The sequence below is a fragment of the Salvelinus fontinalis genome, chromosome 3 (genome assembly GCF_029448725.1).
Source record: "Salvelinus fontinalis isolate EN_2023a chromosome 3, ASM2944872v1, whole genome shotgun sequence".
Classification (NCBI taxonomy): Eukaryota; Metazoa; Chordata; class Actinopteri; order Salmoniformes; family Salmonidae; genus Salvelinus; species Salvelinus fontinalis.
The window spans coordinates 37,005,539-37,028,783 of NC_074667.1; the positions used below are offsets into that span (position 1 = coordinate 37,005,539).

At 42.9% G+C, this 23,245-nt stretch overlaps 1 protein-coding gene across 1 annotated transcript in view; it reads right to left on the reverse strand.

The window, feature by feature from the left end:
• The window catches only part of esyt1b (extended synaptotagmin-like protein 1b), a 37,525-nt gene extending 15,662 nt beyond the window's left edge, over window positions 1–21,863 (reverse strand). Inside the window, exons 1-28 of the mRNA XM_055914634.1 lie at window positions 21,074–21,863; window positions 19,501–19,542; window positions 16,477–16,611; window positions 16,208–16,281; window positions 15,990–16,062; window positions 14,164–14,253; window positions 12,893–12,948; window positions 12,548–12,668; window positions 11,998–12,174; window positions 10,015–10,097; window positions 9,707–9,755; window positions 9,539–9,628; window positions 9,226–9,327; window positions 8,522–8,593; window positions 8,269–8,355; window positions 7,956–8,105; window positions 7,513–7,632; window positions 7,201–7,377; window positions 5,755–5,840; window positions 5,470–5,518; window positions 5,234–5,323; window positions 4,709–4,804; window positions 4,466–4,537; window positions 3,876–3,962; window positions 3,599–3,745; window positions 3,358–3,467; window positions 3,073–3,277; window positions 2,747–2,923 (exon numbers count right to left, since the gene is read on the reverse strand). Coding sequence (XP_055770609.1) covers window positions 2,747–2,923; window positions 3,073–3,277; window positions 3,358–3,467; window positions 3,599–3,745; window positions 3,876–3,962; window positions 4,466–4,537; window positions 4,709–4,804; window positions 5,234–5,323; window positions 5,470–5,518; window positions 5,755–5,840; window positions 7,201–7,377; window positions 7,513–7,632; window positions 7,956–8,105; window positions 8,269–8,355; window positions 8,522–8,593; window positions 9,226–9,327; window positions 9,539–9,628; window positions 9,707–9,755; window positions 10,015–10,097; window positions 11,998–12,174; window positions 12,548–12,668; window positions 12,893–12,948; window positions 14,164–14,253; window positions 15,990–16,062; window positions 16,208–16,281; window positions 16,477–16,611; window positions 19,501–19,542; window positions 21,074–21,433 — 3,177 coding nt within the window. The 5' untranslated portion in view covers window positions 21,434–21,863. The remainder of the gene's footprint in view (window positions 1–2,746; window positions 2,924–3,072; window positions 3,278–3,357; window positions 3,468–3,598; window positions 3,746–3,875; window positions 3,963–4,465; window positions 4,538–4,708; window positions 4,805–5,233; window positions 5,324–5,469; window positions 5,519–5,754; window positions 5,841–7,200; window positions 7,378–7,512; window positions 7,633–7,955; window positions 8,106–8,268; window positions 8,356–8,521; window positions 8,594–9,225; window positions 9,328–9,538; window positions 9,629–9,706; window positions 9,756–10,014; window positions 10,098–11,997; window positions 12,175–12,547; window positions 12,669–12,892; window positions 12,949–14,163; window positions 14,254–15,989; window positions 16,063–16,207; window positions 16,282–16,476; window positions 16,612–19,500; window positions 19,543–21,073) is intronic.
• Between the last annotated feature and the right edge of the window lie 1,382 nt (window positions 21,864–23,245).

Genomic DNA, 23,245 nt, shown 5'->3' on the forward strand with positions numbered 1-23,245 from the left:
AGAGGAATTTAAACCAAACAGATTTTTTTTTCAGGTCTTTTGTTTCCCCACATTTATTGATGAATTAATTACTCCAATCTGGCGACCCTCATAAAATCCGACATAGTACCATTAACCCAAAGTATTAAGCGAAAACAAGCATAAAAAACAGCATTGGCATTAAATAATAAAAAATAAAAAACGTAAGGCATATAATATTATATATATTTCGGTGACAACCTGGTTGATTAACAATATTGGGTTGTTAACACGTTTATTTTTTATATAAATAAATGTGGGACAAAAAAAAAGCAGTGTAGAACACGATTGCCCAAAATCTATCAAAGTCCTGACTCGTTTGCCCCACCAAATGTTTTTTTCCTATCAATGAAGTCGCACAAAAATGTGTCTTTTCCTACGAATAAAATCACACCATTTTTGGGGTCTTTTCACACGAATTAAGCCACACAGAAACACACGAAATCTGCTGAAATATCACGAAATCTGCTGAAATACTTATTGTGTATATTTTTGCACGAATTGAGTGTGAGATTGTGTTGCTTGTAGGAAGCAGTAACTCCCCATGTCTGACCTATACTTCTCTATAACTGGGCTAATAACTTGTCAACTAGCAGACTCGTTTGATTTGTTTAGTTACATTGAAAAGGGGCTGATATAATGTTGATTCGATCACAGGAAAAACAGTGATATATTTGGTGAAACTAATGGGGCGAATTCAGTTAAATTCAATCTGTTGCGTCTCTGCACGTCATTGGCATATCTTCTGCGCGGCAGTCCTGCAGGAAGTGCGCGGCCGCTGACGCGCGCAGTTTAGAGGGAACATTGCTGTATAGGTGTTTATTTTACAATGTTTTAACCTTTATGAACTGTAAATGTAATTAAACTGACAGCAGAATATAAAAAATTAAAAATGATCCATGGATATGTGGATGAGGCAGGCTCTGTGGTCCCTGTTTGAATAGATAGATCCTGGCTAGTCTCAAACGATCAGAACGCATTGACCAATCAGAGGGCTTGTCGGAGTGGCTGAGATCCATACAGGTCAGGTTTAGTGGGTGGTGCTTAAGTCATAGCAACCACGTGAGTTGATGGGTGATGCTTCATGCTTGAATCACAAAAGTAATGTCATACAGTGCATTCAGAAAGTATTCAGACCCCTTGACTTTTCCAAATGTTGTTACGTTACAGCCTTATTCTGGATTTTTTTTTAAATGGCATCATCAATCTACACACTATACCCCATAATGACAAGGCGAAAACCTTTTTATTTTTTACATTTTTGCAAATGTATAATAAAAAAACAAACAGAAGTACCTTATTTACATAAGTATTCAGACCGTTTGCTATGAGACTTGAAATTGAGCTCATGTGCATCCTGTTTCCATTGATCATCCTTGAGATGTTTCTACAACTTGATTGGAGTACACCTGGGATGCCATCCCCACCAAGACTCTTCCTAGAGCTGGCTGCCCTGCCAAAAGGCACCTAAAGGACTCTCAAACCATGAGAAACATGATTCTCTGGTCTGATGAAACCAAGATTGAACTTTTTGGCCTGAATGCCACATCTGTGTCACATCTGGAGGAAAACTGGTGCCATCCCTACGGTGAAGCATGGTGGTGACTGCTCCAGAGCGATCAGGACCTCAGACTGGGGTGAAGGTTCACCTTCCAACAGGACAACGACCCTAAGCACACAGCCAAGACAATGCAGGAGTGGCTTCGGGATAAGTCTCTGAATGTCCTTGAGTGGCCCAGACAGAGCCCGGACGTGAACCCGATCTAACATCTCTGGAGACCTGAAAATAGCTGTGCATCGACGCTCCCCATCCAACCTGACATAGCTTGAGAGGATCTGCAGAGAAGGATGGGAGAAACTCCCCAAATACAGGTGCGCCAAGCTTGTAGCGTCATACCCAAGAAGACTCAAGGCTGTAATCGCTACCAAAGGTGCTTCAACAAAGTACTGAGTAAAGGGTCTGAATACTTATGTAAATGTGATTTCAGTTTACATTTTAGAATAAGGCTGTAACCTAACAAAATGTAGAACAAGTCAAGAGGTCTGAATAGTTTCCGAACGCATTGTATGGTAGAGACATGGGGTTTGGACTGTTGTTTTTCTTACTGAATTGAATGGGCATATTTGTGTAAACCTTTAATTAATTAATCCTTTTATGGGTGAACACCCTACTATATGTTTATGATTAGACTGATGTAACACTACCCTAAGTATTATGCAATACTGTGTCACGCCCTGACTTTAGTTATATTTGTTTTCTTTATTTTTTGGTTAGGTCAGGGTGTGACAAAGGTGGTTTGTTTAGTTTTTGTCTTGTCTAGGGTTTTTGTTTATCTATGGGGATTTTGTATGGTCTAGGGGTATGTAGGTTTATGGTGGCCTGAATTGGTTCCCAATCAGAGACAGCTGTTTCTCGTTGTCTCTGATTGGGGAGCCTATTTAGGTTGCCATTTTCCATGTTGGTTTTGTGGGTAGTTGTTTTCTGTTTTGTGTGAGTACCTGACAGCACTGTTGCTTTTTGTTTCAGTGTTCAGGTTATTAATAAACATCATGAACACGTGCTGCGCCTTGGTCTACTCCTGCTTCCTCAGATGAACAACGTTACATACTGTATAATATATTATGTACATGGGGCTGTACTGACAAAATACAAGTTAATGTGGGTTTATGGCTCAAAATGTATATAGACACAACACATTTTTCCTAAAAACTACAACTCCCTCCATACCTCATACATCTCGTTCCAGATAGGGTTGAGGTTCTCCTTGATCACATGACTCTTAAACTTGACCCCTCCGATGTTGATCTTGACGTAAGGGTCACTCTTGCCCTTCTTCAGGCCACCCATCAGGTTGTCCTTGGCGATAAGATTCTGGGCCTCCAGTAGGTGGATTCTCAGCACCCCCTAAAAACAAACACTAGTAACAAGACTGCACAAATACAGCAGTATAGCATGACATACCTAATTCACACAGTACTGTATGTGGTATTGTACTGTATACCTCAAAAGAAAACCACTGTAATAATGGCCTTCACTGGCATACTGTATCTCACCTCAGAGCCAAAGCTGGGATCAGGGTTGGTGTGTGTGGGGAGTGTTTCAGGAGGACTGGGTTCCTCAGTGAGCTCCTCAGGTACTTTCCCAGAGACCATCTCAGTAGCTGTTAATCTCTTAGCCTTCTCTGGCTCTGGTGCTTGGATAGAGGGAAGGCTTGGGACTGGAGCACTGGGAGTGTCCACTGAACTAGACCTGAGCAGACTTGGTGGAATAAAAGAGAAATTGGTTAATCGTGTGTGTTTGTGTGTATGTATGTATTAGGACACCCTCATTTGTTCTACCTCTTCTGCACTGTGTTTCCCTCCAGTCTCTGTTCAGCAGTAGAGGCGGCTCGAGCTCTGGGTTGATCTGCCCTCTCCACATCAATCTCACACTTCTTGGGACACAGCAGCTGTAGTAGAACAACACATTTAATAACACCACCATATAACCTTATCACAAAATATCATGCAGTGAATTAACACACGTCTAAAGTGCTCCTACAGAGTAATAGAGTGTTTGTTAAGTGCAAGTGTGTCTCACCTTGAGTTCAGCCCTCAGTAGAATCTGACTGTCAGGTGAGGCTCCATCCAGACTCAGCCACTGATCCAGGACCAGATCTGGTTCTGACAGCAGCTCTCTGATTGGTACCACCAGAGAACCAATAGGCAAGGTCCAACTGTGAGACAACTAGAGGAGAAGAGAAAATGGAAGATGGATGAATGACTTCGTAATTCTGTGAAGAGTATAGTACCCTTTTATAAAAACTCACATCTTTAAGCTCTGATCTAAAAAAAAATATTTTAACATACACACTTACCTTCACTATGAGGAGCTCTTCTCTGGGGTCATGAACCAGGAAGTAAAAAGCCTCATCCCACTGGGGTGAGATGGTGCGATCACACACCTTAATAGAGATAGAAAGGAGGCATGAGCAGTAATTCACTGTCACAGATCAAAATATCAAATCAAATTGTATGCGCCATATACGTGAAATGCTTACTTACAAGCCCTTAACCAACAATGCAGTTCAAGGAATAGAGTTAAGAAAATATTTACTAAATAAAATAAAAAATAAAATAACAATAATGAGGCTATATACAGGGGGTACCGGTACAGAGTCAATGCGCGGGGGTACAGGTTAGTCGAGGTGATTTGTACATCTAGTAGAGGTAAAGTGACTATGCATAGATAATAAACAGCGAGTAGCAGCAGTGTAAAAACAAAAGGGGGGGGGGGGGGTCAATGTAAATAGTCTGGGTGGCCATTTGATTAATTGTTCAGCAGTCTTATGGCTTGGGGTAGAATACCATATTAATATTAAATATTATTTTTAAGACACATTGAATGGTTTTACAGTGTCATATGTCAAATTTTAACAGGACACATTGAATGGGTTGTCTGTCTCACCGTAGTTTTATGGGAAGTCCCCCCCACAACAAGTTCAGCTCCCACTTTTGGCTCCTTCCCACTCTTCTTCAGCTAGAAACACACCACAATAAATAAACAAACACACTACATGTGCACAAAAGAGGCACCCAGGTTCATATGCAAAATATAATTAGTCCTCTAAACATAAACATCATTAACATTAGCCCTGCACACAAAATCATAAGACCCCCTCCAAACTGAGAAAGAGGTGCAAAGACTCACTGGCAGGCCGTCTGCCCTCTCCACAAACACAAAGAGTAGAGCCATAGAGGGAACCGCCTTGTTGTGGTAGGACTGCCTGGACTGGAACTGGAACACCTTAGGGACATTTACACAGGTCACTGGGTCTGTATGGCACTGTGTACAAGGATGCATTACTCTGATGGCAGTGTGTATAATGATTTTATTTATTTTTTATTTTATTTAACCAGGCAAGTCAGTTAAGAACAAATTCTTATTTACAATAACGGCCTACCCGGGCCAAACCCGGACAATGCTGGGCCAACTGTGCGCCACCCTATTGGACTCAAAAATCACGGCCGGTTGTGATACAGCCTGGATTTGAACCAGGGTCTGTAGTGACTCCTCTAGCACCGAGACGCAGTGCCCTAGACCGCTGCGCCACTCAGGAACCCCATGACATGTTACACTACTGTTTAATACTGCCTATTATAAAGCTTATGTTTTGCAAAAGAGATTCTCTGATCACAATACGATATCTCTATTAAAAGAGGAAGAAGGACTGACCTGGTCCAGTATGCCTGGTTCTGATACTGTAGGTACCCACTCCAGTACCAGGTGAACACGACCTGACTTCACATCATTCAGAGTGTACCACTGGAACACAGAGATAACAACTCAGTGTAGTCTACCACTGAAACAGGGAAACTAATGAGCTTTTACATAGGATGGTAACATATGCAGTGATCTGTTTGTGTGAAGGAAAGTATGAAGTCATGTTGATGCAGGCAGGCAGATCTCACCTGGTCAGTGTATTGAGAGGTGATGATATCCTTCAAACTAATCTTCAACCTGTATAGGTACATAGGAATATCAGGTTAGAGTGCAAACAACTGTACAAACAAACGGAATATGGAGCAAAATCTAATCCGTGGAAGTAGTTACATGTCCCTGCCCAAGGGGGTGCCAAAGTCACCACACATAGAAATCTATCTAGCTCCCAGAGACTACGTTTGCATCCCAAATGACACCCTAAAGTAGTGCGCTATATAGAGAATATATTGCCATTTGGGTCACAACCTGCATACCTGCCCATGAAGTCATCTTTCATGTCCATGTCCTTATCAAATATCTCTACATGGAGCTCCTGGCCAGGCAGCGTGGTCAGAACCACCTGGGAGACAACACAACACACAACAGCTTCAGTAAAAGCAATATTCTACATACTAAAACTGGAAACACACAGGGAAGCATTGAGATTTTGAGGTCACCTAATATTTTCCTCTAAATAATGGGTAAATACTCATTGGTAGACTGCTGTCCTGGTTGTTAACAGTGTTCATTTCGTCAACAATAACTATGACGAAAAAGATTCGCCCCATGACCAATTTCTCCTTTCGAAAGCTATTGACGATAACGATGTGAGATGCCATGTAAAAAACAATAAATGTAAGAAATTAGTTTTCATTTTAGTTGACGAAAATGTGACGAGACGAGGATTTCACGTGAGACTAATGGACATTCAATTTGACATGAAGCTCCTTTTCTTCTGATTTGTCCAATCATAAACATGAATGCCTTTGCAGAATATTTAATGCAATCCTCTCATTGGCAGAATGAACGTCTTTCAGTTGCGCGGTCTGGCTCTACCACACAGCTCCCGGGATGTCACTTCAGTCACTCGTCAATCTTTTGAACCGGTGCGCATTCACTTTAGTTGTAACTAACCTAAACTAGAAACAATAATGTTTACTCTCTCTTACTTTCATGTGGGCTATTTCTGCTTTGATCACATCAGAAGCTCTATGTTATTCATCTGTGTTGTCGCTCTCGCGCTTCGCAAATGCGACCGCAGTAGTTTTTTCCCCCGATTGGAAATATGAATGCTATTTGCTGAATATTAGGAGTACAGTAGCCTAACATTTCTGGCATTGTTGGAAAGCTCCGATTCTCCACCTGTTAGGGGATTCATTGTTATTTAGCCCAAGGTTTATGATGGGGAGAAAAGAGATGTATAACCTAAATTGTTTACCTGTAGCCAAGGCTTTGTAGCCTATGGTAAATCATGGCTGGCAATGGTTACAATCTGCCACAATAGCAATGTGCCAGCTATACGAGGGGATAGTAGGTCTAGTTGGATAAGGCTATCTTAATGTGCACGTGATGATATAGATTATTTCATGGGGGAAAAATCCAATAAAATTACTGTGATTAAAACTACCGGTAGACTAAAATTGTCCAGAGTTTTATCCGACTGACAACAAAAACTAAGGATGAAAATACTCAAATGTGACTAAGTCTAAAAGGTCATTTAGTCATAAAGACTAACACTAAAACTACATCTAAAATAGTTTTCAAAATTATCACTGGTTGATAAGCACTCTTTCTATGGTTCTGTTTTCTGATGACCAGAGGCCTCCTTGAACTCATTATAACCGTACAGTGGTATGACTGTCCGTTTTAACCAAATATTTATTTGTTTTGTTAAAATGTTCCGACTTGAAAATTAAGATAATATTAGGTTGATATCGTACCTCATAAATCTCGTTCCAGGTGGGGTTGAGGTTCCTATTGATGACACGACTTTCAAAGGTCTCACCCCCGATGTTGATCTTAACATAGGGGTCACTCTTGCCCTTTACCATGCCCCCCATCATGTTGTCCTTTGGGACCAAATTTTGGCCCTCTAGAAGGTGGATTCTAAGCACCCCCTAAAACAACAAAACACTGAAATTCATCATAGACTCAGACTCTTCAACATTGCAATCACACTTTAACTTGGTTTAATTGTAACTACCTTAGTTTCTAACAATAACATGTATGTCCATGTATATTACATGCTTTACCTCTGTGGCAAAGCTGGGGTCATGGGAGGTCTGTTGGGGGCGTATCTTTGAAAGACCAGCTGCTAGGCTAGCTGCCTCTGTAGAGGAAGTGGGAATGTTCTCCTCATCCAACCATAGCACCTGAGAGAGGAAGGGAGAGCGAGAAACAATGAGAGAGAGAGAAACAAAGAGAGAGAGAGAAACATAAGAAACAAAGAGAGAGAGACAGATAACGAGAGAGAAACAAAGAGAGAAACAGAGAGAGAGAGAAACAAAGAGAGAAAGACAGATAGAGAGAAACAAAGAGAGAGAGATACAGATAAAGAGAGAGATAAACAAAGAGAGAGACAGAAAGAAAGAAAGAAAGAAAGAGAAGAATGCATTACACATAGGCCAAACTGAGCTTTAGAGATGTGCATCCATCTTACTGTTGGTTGGGATTGAGAGGAGGAACCTGTCCTTACCCTGAGCACAGTATTGATGTAGATGCGGCTGGCAGGGCCAGATTTGTCAAGCTGGAACCACTGGTCCAGAGACAGGTTGGGGCTGGACAGCAGACGGGACAGCGGGATGGACAGGCTACCTAGAGTCTGAATCCGGTCGTTGTCTTTCACCTGGAAGAGATGGGAGGATAGTGAGAATGTTCAATGAAGAATACACACATAGGAAAGAGTGTGGTCATTCAACAGATTGCTATGAGGAAACAGACAGAAATAATGCATTCAAATAATAACAAATTGGTGCAAAACATGTTATGGAGTTAGAATATCAAGGTACCTGAATGTCTATTGACTGCTTGCGTGGATCTGGGATGAAGAAGGTGAAGGCATCCTCCCACTCTGGGTTGATTGTCGTCCAACAGGTCTAAAAACAGTGTTAAGGAATAGAGAGAATGAAAAATAGGAGTGGGTTTGACTTCAAAGCAAAGGGTTATGATAGTCTGTTACTATGGTAGCCCCGTTTGGTCCTTTGTTCCACTATAGGAGCCGGATGGAATAAGTCTCGTAAGTCACTACTCTGGTAGTCTTACCCTGCTCTCTCGAGTGATGTCCTGCACAGACAACTGCACCATGGGACTGGGTTCTTTGTTGCCCTTCTTCATCTAAAACACACACATACAAACACACATCAACATATAAAACACACAAACAACGTTAACACTTTATTAATGTAGCACTACAGGGGGTTTTGTTTCGGCCCAGCACTAAAATAATTTAATTCTACTAATCAAGTGATTGATAATTCGATTTGATTAGTTGAAACAGATGTGCTTGTGCTGGGTTTGTAACAAAAGCCTGCACACTCTGTAGCTCTTCAGGACTAGGGTTGGTAACCACTGGCATAGATGTTGCATAGCAACCGCCGAAAAACAGTAGAAAGAGGAAACAGAGTTGAGTGCCAAGAGTTTCAGGAAGTCTAAACACAGCACCACTATGGGTGTTTCATTCCAGAAGGTTGTTCCCTCTCCTTGGCTCCCATTCACTTCCTTTTGCAGATCAGACAGGACTGGATAGGTGAAAACAACATGTCGTGAAAGCTAACCTTTAAAGCCGATGTTGCAATTATCTCAGATCAGTGATGGGAAGTGAACAAGGGCCGAGGGTGGGGAACAACTCTGTGTAACAAGAACCCTAGTGACAGTTACAGCGCTACCCTCGCAGCCACAGACAGGATGCAGCTTAAGGGCTGAGAGAGGAGGAGGAGGAGGGGGGAGGTTGACGAGGTGTGACTCACAGGAAGGGCTTCAGCCTTGTCCAGATACACTGCCAAGATGGCTGCCGAGGGGGGATCAGAAGTCTTACTGGACGCTGTCAAGCTCTTGTTCCTCTGAAGAACCTGGGAGAGGAAGGGAGAGGGGGAGGAGTTGAGAGGAGGGGAGAGGCACTTAGCTCTAAGTACTTTTCATTCTGCACATTCCTTCACTACAGCTCACTGCCAGCGTACACAGTCACCACAGTGTATAATCAAACAAGACGGAATGGGCCTCATACTGCTGTAACATTAACTTTGGGAGGAATATTATGATAGGGAGGATACGGATGCAGACCTGCTCCAGTCGCTCCGTATTGGGCAGCAAGACCAACCACTCCAGTCTGAAATGGACCCGTCCTGACTTGGTTTCTTTCAGGGTGAACCACTGAGAAACAAAAATACAGATTGTGATGACAAAGTAGTGTCTAACCGTGTCAGACATTCAATACTCAAAATAACTCACTTCATCAACAACTGTGGACTTCTTCACGATACCCAAATCTATCTTGGTTCTGTAGGAAAGGACATAGTGGGAGAGAGACAAAAAGAGAAATAAACAAAAACAGAGAAAACAAGACAATGGAGAAAAAGAAGGAAAAGAGATCCAGCCGTATTTAAGGAAGGGAAGAGAAAACTACATGTAAAACACTAGGAGACTTTATACTCTTTCTACTCAGTTACAGGACTATGTGAGGTGAAAGGGAAGGGAAACAGTCAAAAGTGGCAGTGTGGCACACAGAAACCCATGGACAGGCAGTGAGATGTAGCTACCTCCCCAGGAAGTCATCCTGGTCTGGGTCTTTGTCATACACCTCCACCTCCAGCTCCTGACCTGGTACTTCATGGACTATGACCTGACATACACACATGGACATGCAGTTGCATTCGGAAAGTATTCAGACCCCTTGACTTTTTCCACATTTTGTTACGTTACAGTCTTATTTTAAAATGGATTAAATTGTTTTTCCCCCTCATCAATCTACACACAGTACCCCATAATGAGAAAGCAAAAACAGGTTTTTAGACATTTTTGCGTATCACATTTACATAAGTATTCAGACCCTTTACTCAGTATTTTGTTGAAGCACCTTTGGCAGCGATTACAGCCTTGAGTCTTCTTAGGTACGACGCTACAAGCTTGGCACACCTGTATTTGGGGAGTTTCTCCCATTCTCTGCAGATCCTCTCAAGCTTTGTCAGGTTGGATGGGGAGCTGCACAGCTATTTTCAGGTCTCTCCAGACAGGTTCGATCAGGTTCAAGTCCGCGCTCTGGCTGGGCCCCTCAATGACATTCAGAGGCTTGTCCCGAAGCCACTCTTGTCTGCTGTGTGCTTAATGTCAATGTCCTGTTGGAAGGTGAACCTTTGCCCCAGTCTGAGGTCCTGAGTGCTCTGGGGCAGGTTTTCATCAAGGATCTCTCTGTACCTTGCTCCGTTCATCTTTCTCTCGATCCTGACTAGTCTCCCAGTCCCTGCCGCTGAAAAACATCTCCACAGCACAATGCTGCCACCACCATGCTTAACTGTAGGGATGGCGCAGGTTTCCTCCAGACATGATGCTTGGCATTCAGGCCAAAAAGTTCAATCTTGGCTTCACCAGACCAGAGAATCTTGTTTCTCATGGTCTGAGAGTCCTTTAGGTGCCTTTTGGCAAACTCCAAGCGGGCTGTCATGTGCCTTTTACTGAGTGGCTTCTATCTGGCCACTTTACCATAAAGGCCTGATTGGTGGAGTGCTGCAGAGATGGTTGTCCTTCTGGAAGGTTCTCCAATCTCCACAGAGGAACGCTGGAGCTCTGTCAGAGTGACCATCGGGTTCTTGGTCACCTCCCTGACCAAGGTCCTTCTCCATCGATTGCTCAGTTTGGCTGGGGAGTAAACATCTAGGAAGAGGTGGTTCCAAACTTCTTCCATTTAAGAATTATGGAGGCCACTGTGTTCTTGGGGACCTTCAATGCTACACACAGTACCCCATAAAACATTTTTTGGCACCCTTCCCCAGTTATGTGCCTCGACACAATCCTGTCTCGAAGCTCTACGGACAATTCCTTTGACCTCATGGCTTGGTTTTTGCTCTGACATGCACTGTCAACTGTGGAACCTTATATAGACAGGTGTGTGCCTTTCCAAATAAAGTCAAATCAATTGAATTTACCACAGGTGAAGTTGTAGAAACATATCAAGGATGATCAATGGAAACAAGATGCAACTGAGCTCAATTTCAAGTCTCATAGCAAAGGGTCTGAATACTTACGTAAATAAGCTATTTCAGTTTTTATATTTTACAAACATTTCGAAAAACCTGTTTTCGCTTTGTCATTATAGGGGTTTGTGTGTAGGTTAATGAGGAAAAAAAGTAATTCAATAAGGCTGTAATGTTACAAAATGTGGAAAAAGTCAAGTGGTCTGAATACTTCCGAATGCACTGTACACAACACCATGAGGACCAACAACACAGAGACAATGTGGCTCTTTACTCTATGATTACTCACTTTGACTGTGTGTCATTGGCAGAGTGATTGTTTTGTAAAAAAACAAATTAACCTTAATAGACAGACATACATAGGGGAATCCCCACATTGCTACTGGACCAATGCATTCTCTACCAAGTAATGCATCCTCTCCCTAAACAAATAATTGGAAATTAAGACATGCCGTTTTGCAACAGTAAATGCAACACTAACATGTCGCAATGACATTAAATGAAATAGGAATGAGTGATTTTACGCAATCCTCTGGCTCCTGGCCCCCTCACCTCGTACATCTCTCCCCACTTGGGACAGACAGTGTTGTCCACAACGTGGGAGGTGAAGGTCTGAGGACCCACCCTACACAGGGCGTAAGGGTCAGACAGCCCTGCTATCACCCCCTTAATGTAGTTGTCCTTAGCTGGCAGGTCATCAGCCTCCAAGAGGTGGATACGCACTACACCCTGAGAGGGGGCGGGAGATAGTGAGAGCGGGGGAGAGGGGGCGGGAGATAGTGAGAGCGGGGGAGAGGGGGCGGGAGATAGTGAGGGCGGGAGATAGTGAGAGCGGGGGAGAGGGGGCGGGAGATAGTGAGAGAGAAAAATAGAGGGATGAGAGGGCACAGATACAGAGTAGGAAGGAACAATGAATTATTTAATGGGGGGGGGGGGGGAGAGGAAGACAGTGAGAGGATTGATACTGGTATAAGCTCTACTGTGTGTAACGTCTGTATATCAGTTTGGCAGTCATAAGCTCAGACAAGACACATAGAGTCTGTGGTCTGAGTAAATAAATGTGTGTGTTTGTGGAGAGTGTTTGTGGAGAGTGTGGACTCACCCTAGGCAGAGGAGAGCGAAGCTGGGCAACGTGCAGGTCTGCTACCAGGGGAACAGTCAGGCGGTTGGGCAGAACCAGGTGGGAAGCTATGGCATCCATTATCATGGTGTCAGACATAATGCTGAGAAACACAGGAGAGGGAGCACACGACTTTATATATACAGTAGACACATGGAAGTGCACAAACATAGTATATCAAAATACAGCAATATCATAGCATAGCACTGATTGAATCAGTTGGGGCATACAGTAAAGTATAGTTAAGTGTTACATGAAGTGAATTATCCTCACATGACATAGTGACTCCAATTACAGAACAATAACAACAGACAAAGTCAGACTCACTTCAGACCAGGGATGTCCAGTAAGTTGGTCAGTCCAGTCCAGTTGATGTCCAGTTTCTATAGGACAGGGGTGAGGAGATGAAGGAAAATATGAGGAATGCTGGGGTTTCAGACATCCAATACAAAGAGAAAGAGAGATACATAACACATGAAGGCATGTACAGTAGAACAACACACAAAACAATGAGGGTTCTGCAAAGGTTCTTTGGGAAGGGTTATGGTTCTATGTGGAACCATAATTACTCAAAGAACCATTTCAGCTCTTCAATGGTTCTTTACAGATCAGAAAACAGTTATTTGCTCTTTTAGTGATGATTCAAATGTACGGGCGATGGCTCATTAGAATATTTTGGGGTGTGGTTTGCACACAGCTCTTTTTGTGCAACTGTGAGTGAGGGTGCCCTTCCAGTTTATCTAATGTGTTGTGTTATGCCAACACACATTATATATATGACTATGGCCAGTGACAGTGTCTTGTGTCACTTGAGAATGGTTGACTAAATCAGTCAGTGATTCTCAATTCTTTCCCCAGGGACCACTAGCTGTTCTAGAAATAGCTCATTTGATTCAACTTGCCAATTCACACAATTATAACGCCTATGAAATTTTAACAATATAATATGGCTGACCAGAATATAAACCCTGTATAATTCTTCAGAAGGATCTACAAAGGAGCCTCCCAAGTGGTGCAGCAGTCTAAGGCTCTGTGCCACAATGCTACAGGCATCACTACAGACCCGGGTTCAATCCCGGGCTGTATCACAACCGGAGGTGATCGGGAGTCCCATAGGGCGGTGCACAATTGGCCCAGCTTCGTCCGGGTTAGGGGAGGGTTTGGCCGGGGGACTTTACTTGGCTCATTGCACTCTAGCGACTCCTTGTGGCGCCTGCAGGCTGACCTCAGTATTCAGTTGAAAGGTGGTGTGGCTGGCTTCCAGGTTAAGCGGGCGGGTGTAAAGAAACGCAGTTTGGCGGGTCATGTGTTGGAGGACGCATGACTCGACCTTCGCTGCCCGTTGGAGCAATGAGACAAGATCGAAATTGTGGAGAAAAAAATAACCATAAAAAAGGGTTCTAATATAGCCACAAAAAGGGTTCCGCTATGGTTACAAGCCAAAGAACCTACCTGGTACTATTTGGAACCATTCTTTTTTTCGTGTGAAGTAACAGGGAGTGTGAGATGGTGGAGTGTTGGGAGTAAAGAGGATATGAAGGGAAAGATGGACAGACTGATGGTGTTAAGGAAAGAGGGGGATGGGTCCAGCTACCCACCGGCCTGCGGATAAAGAACATGGTGACTGCGCCCACGATGGGGACATCTCCAATCAGAGGCTCCAGAATCACCCGCATCATCCCATGCAGCTGAGAAGAGAGAGGAGGGAATACATTAATATAAAATCGCAAAACTGACATAAGATTTATAAAAACACTTATAGGGATTTATAAGTATAGACTGTGAATTATTTGTTTATACATACATACAATACCAGTCAAAATGTTGGATACAACTACTCATTCAATGGTTTTTCTTTATTTTTTACTATTTTCTACATTGTAGAATAATAGTGACGACATCAAAACTATGAAATAACACATATGGAATCATGTAGTAAGCAAAAAAGTGTTGAACAAATCAAAATAGATTTTATATTTGAGATTCTTCAAAGTAACCTCCCTTTGCCTTGATGACAGCTTTGCACACTCTTCGCATTCTCTCAACCAGCTTCATGAGGAAGTCACAGGTGTGCCTTGTTAAAAGTTAATTTGTGCAATTTCTTTCCTTCATTATGCGTTTAGCCAATCAGTTGTGTTGTGACATGGTAGGGGTGGTAAGAACAGCTCAAATAAGCAAAGAGAAATGACAGTCCATCATTACTTTAAGAGATGATGTTCAGTCAATGGAGAACATTTCAAGAACTTTGAAAGTTTCTTCAAGTGCAGTTGCAAAAACCATCAAGTGCTATGATGAAACTGGCTCTCAAGAGGACCGCCACATGAAAGGAAGACCCAGAGTTACCTCTAATGCAGAGGATAAGTTCATTAGAGTTTCCAGCCTCAGAAATTGCAGCCCAAATAAATGCTAGTAACAGACACATCTCAACATCAACTGTTCAGAAGAGACTGCGTGAATAAAGCTTTCATGGTTGAATTGCTGCAAAGAAACCACTACTAAAGGACACCAATAAGAAGAGACCTGCTTGGGCCAAGAAACACAAGCAATGGACATTAGACCGGTGGAGAATTTTGGTTCAAATCAGCGTGTCTTTGTGAGAGTACGTGAACAGATGATCTCCGCATGTGTGGTTCCCACCGTGAAGCATAGAGGGGGAGGTGTGATGGTGTGCTTTGCTGGTGACACTGTCAGTTATTTATTTAAAATTCAAGGCATACTTAACCAGCGTGGCTACCACAGCATTCTGCAGCGATACACAATCCCATCTGGTTGCGCATAGTGGGACTATCATTTATTTTTCAACAGGACAATGACGCAATACACCTCCAGGTTGTGTAAGGGCTATTTGACCAAGAAGGGGAGCGATGGAGTGCTGCATCAGATGACCTGGGCTCCACAATCAACCGACCTCCCGATGGTTTGGGATGAGTTGGACCGCAGAGTGAAAGAAAAGCAGCCAACAAGTGCTCAGCATATGTGGGAACTCCTTCAAAAGTTGGAAAAACATTCCAGGTGAAGCTGGGAGAATGCCAAGAGTGTGCAAAGCTGTCATCAAGGCAAAGGGTGGCTACTTTGAAGAATCTCAAATCTCAAATATATTTTGTTTAACTTTTTTTTTCTTACTACTTGATTCCTTATGTGTTATTTCATAGCTTTGATGTCTTCACTATTATTCTACAATGAAGAAAATAGTAAAAATAAAGAAAAACCTTCGAATGAGTATGTGTGTCCAAACGTTTGACTGGTACTGTACATTAAAACTAAAGACGTCATTTCTTAGTTATGTTTTAACATTATATTATTGTGTTACCAATATCTCTTCCTGCCTCTCACTTTCTCTTTGTCAGGTCAATACCTTATTTTCTCCCTATTTTCCATAATATCCCAACGCCTTATTACAGACTAGAGAGAAAATAAAACATACCTGTATTCCCTTGACTCCTGCTTTGCAGAAATACCTCTTAACCTCCACATTGATCTCAACATTTCCAACATAGCTGCAAGGTAAAAGAGAAGGATACTGTAGCACATTGCAATAATTGGTCCTTGTATAATGGTTTTGAACTACCGATTTTGGAAGAGACAGTGAATGGTGCCTCTGAGGCCTGGAGGAAAGTTAAACATTGAAGGGTTGAAGGTCACCTGATGTACACATCCAGCAGGACTTGTCCCCTCTCATTCTCTGTGTGTGCTTTTACACCCACCACCTTCATGGCCTACAACACACATACAGCATAGCCAACAAAGAACATACACACACCAAGAGAACACAATTATGTAAGACTATGAAAGACCATAGACCAATATTGTCCATCTCAGTGAGAGTGAAAGAAAATCTTGTGTCGTGTATAGTATGATGAGACCTGTAGCAGTGTGTGTGTGTGTGGGGGGGATGTTATCTTAGAAGTTACCTTGTCCCCAAAGTCCACCTTAGTGAAAGTGAGGGTCTGGAGGTGAGTGCTGGAGGCACGGATGGATGGAGCGATGGTCTCCACTAGCAGCTTTTCCAGATATTGACCCACAAACGGCCACACCTGCTGCAGGATCTGAGTTGGGGGGACAGGGAGAGGAGCAGGGATGATGGCTATAATTAGTGTAATGCAGACCAGGTAATTGCTTTTCAGCAATACTAAATCAGGTTATTGCAACATTTTCTCTGAGGGAAACACAGATAAGACTTGTTCTACCCCTTGCTACTTCAGGAGTTAATGTGGAAGCACAAGCACACCACTCTCTAACGGCAATAGGCCTACTACTTTAAAATGTCTCAGCTTCAAATACCCAGGCATGATTATCTTATGGTGGTCGTACTCAATGTGTCAATAAGAACTAGGGCAACATGCATGTGACAGATTAGACTTCAGCTGTGCACACGTCTGTCTTTTCCATGATAGACATAGTTTCACATATTCAGGATTCTGGGCCCACCCGTTACCTGTAGATCTGTTTATGTCCAACCTTCACTGTTTAGATAATATGGTTCCTATTGGGCAAGGTTAGTGTTAGGACGTAGACAAACACTATCCACGAAACCCTTCCACACTCCATTCCCCCAGGGGGCAGCAGCAACCTTGTCCAGGTGCTGAGCCTGGTTGATAAGCACACCAGGTGCTGCCAATTAAGGCGATCGTAGGTCAGTGTCACAGTTTTGTAAGCTGTGAGGCTGCTGGTAAAATTGATTCAATAGTTTTTCCCCCTCATCAATATACACACAATACCCCATAATGTCAAAGCAAAAACAGATTTTAAGACATTTTTGCAAATGTATTAAAAATAAAATTACAGAAATATTACATTTACATAAGTGTTCTGACCCTTTACTGAGTACTTTGTTGAAGCACCTTTGGCAGCTATTACAGCCTCAAGTCTTTTTGGGTATATATATTTTATTTAACTAGGCAAGTCAGTTAAGAACAAATTCTTATTTACAATGACAGCCTAGGAACAGTGGGTTAACTGCCTTGTTCAGGGCCAGAACGACAAAATTCTACCTTGTCAGCTCAGGGATTTGATCTAGCGACCTTTCAGTTACTGGCCCATTGCTCTAACCACTAGGCTACCTGCAGCCGCAAATAATGCTATAAGCCTGGCACACCTGTATTTGGGGAGTTTCTCCCATTCTTCTCTGCTGATCCTCTCAAGCAGGATGGGGAGGTTGGATGGGGATCGCTGCACAGCTATTTTCAGGTCTCTCCAGAGATGTTAGATCGGGTTCAAGTCTGGGTTCTGGCTTTGCCACTCAAGGACATTCAGAAACTTCTGCATTGTCGGGTTCAAGTCCGGGCTCTGGCTTGGCCACTCAAGGACATTCAGAAACTCCTGCATTGTCTTGGCTGTGTGTTTAGGGTCATTGTCCTGTTGGAAGGTGAACCTTCACCCCAGTCTGAGGTCCTGAGCAGGTTTTCATCAAGGATCTCTCTGTACTTTGCTCCATTCATCTTTCCCTCGATCCTGACTAGTCTCCCAGTCCCTGCCACTGAAAAACATACCCTCAGCATGATGCTGCCAAAATCATGCTTCACCATAGGGATGGTGCCAGGTTTCCTCCAGACATGACACTTGGCATTAAGGCCAAAGAGTTCCATCTTGGTTTCATCAGACCAGAGAATCATATTTCTTGTGGTCTGAGTCCTTTAGATGCCTTTTGGCAAGTTTGAAAGCGGGCTTTCATGTGCCTTTTACTGAGGAGTGGCTTCTGTCTGGCCACTCTACTGTAAAGGCCTGATTTGGTAGAGTGCTGCAGAGATGGTTGTCCTTCTGGAAGGTTCTCCAATCTCCACAGAGGAACTCTGGAGCTCTGTCAGAGTGACCATCGGGTTCTTGGTTACCTCCCCGACCAAGGCCCTTCACCCCCGATTGCTCAGTTTGGCCGGGCGCCCAGCTCTAGGAAGATTCTTGGTGGTTCCAAACTTCCATTTAAGAATGATGGAGGCCACTGTGTTCTTGGGGAGAATGCTGCAGATTTTTTTTTGGTACCCTTCCCCAGATCTTTGCCTCAACACAATTCTGTATCGGAGCTCTACAGACAATTCCTTCAACCTCATGGCTTGGTTTTTGCTCTGACATGCACAGTCAACTGTGGGACCTTAAATAGACAGGTGGGCCTTTCCAAATCATGTCAAATAAATTGAATTTACCACAGGTGGACATCTCAAGAATGATCAATGGAAACAGGATGTGCATCCTAAACTCAATGTAAAGTCTCATAGCAAAGGGTCTGAATACTTATGTAAATAAGGTATCTGTTTTTTATTTGTAATACATTTGCAAAAATGTATAAAAACCTGTTTTTGCTTTGTCATTATGGGGTTTTGTGTGTAGATTAAGGAAAAATCATAATTTAATCAATTTTAGAATAATGCTGTAACAAAATGAATAATGCTGTAACAAAATTGTTACATTGTTTGCAATTGTAACTGACTTGCCTAGTTAAAAAAAGGTTCAATTTAAAAATAATAAAAATTATTTGCAGGGCTGGAAGAGACAGAGTGAAAGAGAGGTTGTGGTAGAAGGGACAATTGTTGCCATTTGATTGGATTTTAGGGGTTTAGCTGGCCCCTCCCTCTTCCTGTGAGTCAGGCAGCACTAATATGGAAAGGTTGACAGAGTGGCCTGGGCCTGCTCTGCTCTCTACTGTAGGAGGGGAGAAAGCTGCCGACAGCCCAGACACAGTGGCGAGGCTACTGGGGTGGGCGTCCCTGCTGTAACATGGCAGCGTACCGGCAGCAGCACTAATCACTCAGCTACCATGCCCCACCACCCATCTATCAACATAGCAGCTGGCTCACAGAGACAGAGATAGGCATGTGTGTTTGCTGTGTGTTTAATGGGAGAATGATGAATAGGGTTTCTCTTTGCACTCTCTGAAGGGCAGGCATTTGTAAGCGGAGAGGTTACCAGATGAAAACTGATGTAGAGAGGTAATGTCGCAGTACCTTATTGAGCCATTCCACCTTTTCCACATCTGGGAAGTTGACCTGTGAGGAATTATAAATAAATACATCAGTCACAGATTTAGGAGGAATACAGGAGTTGTCTTATCATGTACATAATGAGTTGTATAGCTAGGGTTATCAGACTAGCTTTTCCCAGTGCTTTTGTCTGTGTTGTTAGTGAATGCCACAACGGAAACTTTCTACATCCGAGGGACAGGAAGTGGGTGAGAACGACATAAGTGCACCATCATCTCAATGCCTTCTTTTGGCACTAAACAGAACTCCCTTATAGTCAGTGCTTGACTTGGGCAGGAGCTCACCGGAGCTGAGTACCGGAGCTGAGTACCGGAGTGGAGTACCGGCGCCTCAAATATTCTACCGCTTGAGCTCCTGTTCCTCTTATAGAATATTAGCTCAAAGTATTGTGGAGCTCCTGCACCTAAATATAAAACAGTACCAGCAACCAAAATGAGTACCGGAAACTATTTCAGTCAAGTACTGATTATAGTTTAAACAAACACCATTCTTCGCCCCAAACAGATTTGACACCCCAAACAGATTCGTCACCCCAAACAGATTCGTCACCCCAAACAGATTCGTCACCCCAAACAGATTCGTCACCCCAAACAGATTCTTCACCCCAAATAGATTCTTCACCCCAAACAGATTCGTCACCCCAAACAGATTCGTCAACCCAAACAGATTCTTCACCCCAAACAGATTCTTCACCCCAAACAGATTCTTCACCCCAAACAGATTCTTCACCCCAAACAGATTCTTCACCCCAAACAGATTCTTCACCCCAAACAGATTCTTCACCCCAAACAGATTCTTCACCCCAAACAGATTAGCTTGTTTATTCCCCTTAACTGTTATTCTGAAATAGACTCATTCTCTGACTCACTCCCTCCTTTTTTCCCTCTTAGTCCCGTGGGAAGACATATTGAGAATTGCCTAATATAGAAGAAGCTGAGGAGGCGGAGGAATCATACATAGGGAGGAAGAGAGATAGAGAATTAAACTGTAGAGAGAATGGAGAGAAGCACTGTAGAGAAAAAGAGGCCGCATCAAAAGACCACGCCTCAATCAGTACATCTCAAATGGCCTTCAACATCTATACCTAGGCATCAATGGTCTGAGTGCTTCAAATTATTACCTTATGAGAAGAAAAATCAATTATGTCTCAGCTCAGCTGCATGGGGATGATGACATAGGGCCTGCATACAGTATACCAGCTATACAAATATTGGAGGCAGTTAGAGCCAGGGATTTTAGCATGTAGATGTAATAACTGTATAATAACATTGTTGTCCCTATGTTCAAATTATGTTAATGTTTCCTAGTGCACAGTAATCATTTCGATCAAATTAGCTATGGTTTAGGATACATTTGCGAGGATATATTTGGTCCTTTGATATTTTCTGTGTGTGGAACAGACTGGCTCGCTAGGACCATAGACCTAGATAGGTGGAGGAGGTCGACTTGTGACATCTGATGGGGGGGGGGGAGGGGACCACAAACATAGATAATGGAGCACCTTATCAGTGACCAATGGTTATCAAAGTTATCTTACCCAAGCAGGGAGATCCTTTTTACTTTTGAACATTTTCATGTCTGTATATTGTTGTTCGTTGTCATTGTGATGAATGGCGGACCGTAGACGAGCTTCTTTTGCCTCACGTGAGTGCTTCCATCCCGTGTAGACCATGAGCCCGAACACCAACAGACTGGTGCTAACCCGGTAGTACCCTGCAAGATAAACGGGCAGCAAGGCACCTAGGCACTTGCCGAATGTCCAAAGAACCGATACAGCGTCAACACCTTGTGGTTTGGGGGTTTCAAGTTCTAAACTATTCGGTGTATTCTTTTCGGAATGGGCCGACCCAGATGCGTCCTTGGTGGATTCTCCCTGCCCCGAGTCCGGATTTTGCATCGTGTCGTTTTCTGAAAGAAAATGTAAGCTAGCGCAAGTTCTTCAATGCCTACTTTTCAACAGACTGCTATCTAATGGAGGCTACAACTCAGTACTGACGAATAGGCTAGGTATATAGTCGATTTTAAAACTGCATCTCTATATCTTCATAATCCAGCCAGTCTTCTTAGCGGGTAGTGTACGGGTACTGCCAAATTTAGACAATGCGTGGCATTAAACGTTGAGTACACAACTTAATAAGCCATTTACTAAAAAATTACAATAACACATTTCAATACGTAGCTAGCTACTCCTCCATGTGTTGTCTTTCAAGGAGGAAAAAAATATGAACACACTAGACTAGGCCAGGGCTGTGTTCTAGAATCTAGCCAGTGCCGTTAGCAGAACCAAAATACGCCCAGCCCATAAAATGAAAAGGAGTACTGCTATCTGGGATTCTTGGGACGTCCCTTCCCTTCCCTTAACCATGAAACCATTACCAGTTAAAAGGTATATTTCAATGTGGTGACGTCAGAGTTCGACGTCTTAAGGATCCCAGATAGCAAGGACCGAAGAGAAAAGCAGCAGTCTAATTATTTGACTCATTCCTGACTTCGCATGCTTGACTTGTCATGGGTCGATAGTTGGCAACTAAAGGTTAGGGTTGCGGAAAAACTGAAGCGAACTGTCACTGCGTGCTGAAGTGCCGCGAAAGCAGTATTACATTGATCGAATCTGTAAAAATGTCTATGAAAAATCCTCCCACCCCGGGCATCTATTTCGGTTTGAGAGACAGAAAGGCACAGCTGCGGGGGACATTTACACATTGGACCCCCCCCCCCCCAAAAAAACATACAGTAGGCCTAGGCCTATTCATTATGTTTTTCAGAGTTGTACCCAAAATTACCCATATAGTCAATACAGAAAAGCAATTCACAGACTATAACCCATGCACTTCAGTTTATTTTACACTTGCAGAGCTCCTATTCTTTCCCAATCCCCCAGTGGCGATTTTAGTACTTCTTGGTGGGGCAAACATCTGCATTTTGGAGCTGCCTTTGTCAAGAAAGCAAAAAAGAGATCATGTTTATATGCAGCTTTATTTTTTTCATATATATTTTTTTACATTGTTTGCAAACTGCTCCACCTGCCCTGAATGACAGGTCGCCAATGCAATCCCCCCTAAAGCCTGTACCAGGGTCATGGCTAGATGGTACAGCTTTTGTCAAATTGATGTCAAACTATTTATTTATTGCATTTTAGCTAACCATAACCCTTTTCCTAACTTTTACAGGCTTTTGTTTTTCCGTTTATATTTCGAGGTTGGACGTTAGCACACTGGGCGCACCGATGGCTGTCACCTCTTTAGTCAGTGCCCCAGTTGGCTTGAGAGATGTGGAGGGTTACCACCTTTGGTTGGCTTTCCCTATTTGATTTCTAAAAAACAATCATTTATCTGATTTCCCAATTTTTTATGTTTTGCTTCCTGTCTTTAAGTTTGGTGTGGGTTTTTATTTTGTTTGGCTCTTCTTGGGCAAATTTAGTGGGTGCTCATGGTGGGTGTCTTAGGTCCCAGTTGTTGCCAGTCAACTTTCAGAACCCCTCCTAAAATCCCACCTGTTAGTTCCCCCCTCTGTTTGAGCAACATTTTTGGTTTGCTTGCTGAGGTACGTAACACCTAACCGTAACCTAATACGTTAATTATCATAACCTGCTAGTGCTACGAAAAGTAAATTTTGCAGTTATTATAGCATGAGATCCCCACATTGTAGCCTGTACATTTAATATATTCACTGATCATGTACTCTACCTTGGCAAATAAAGGTGCAGTTC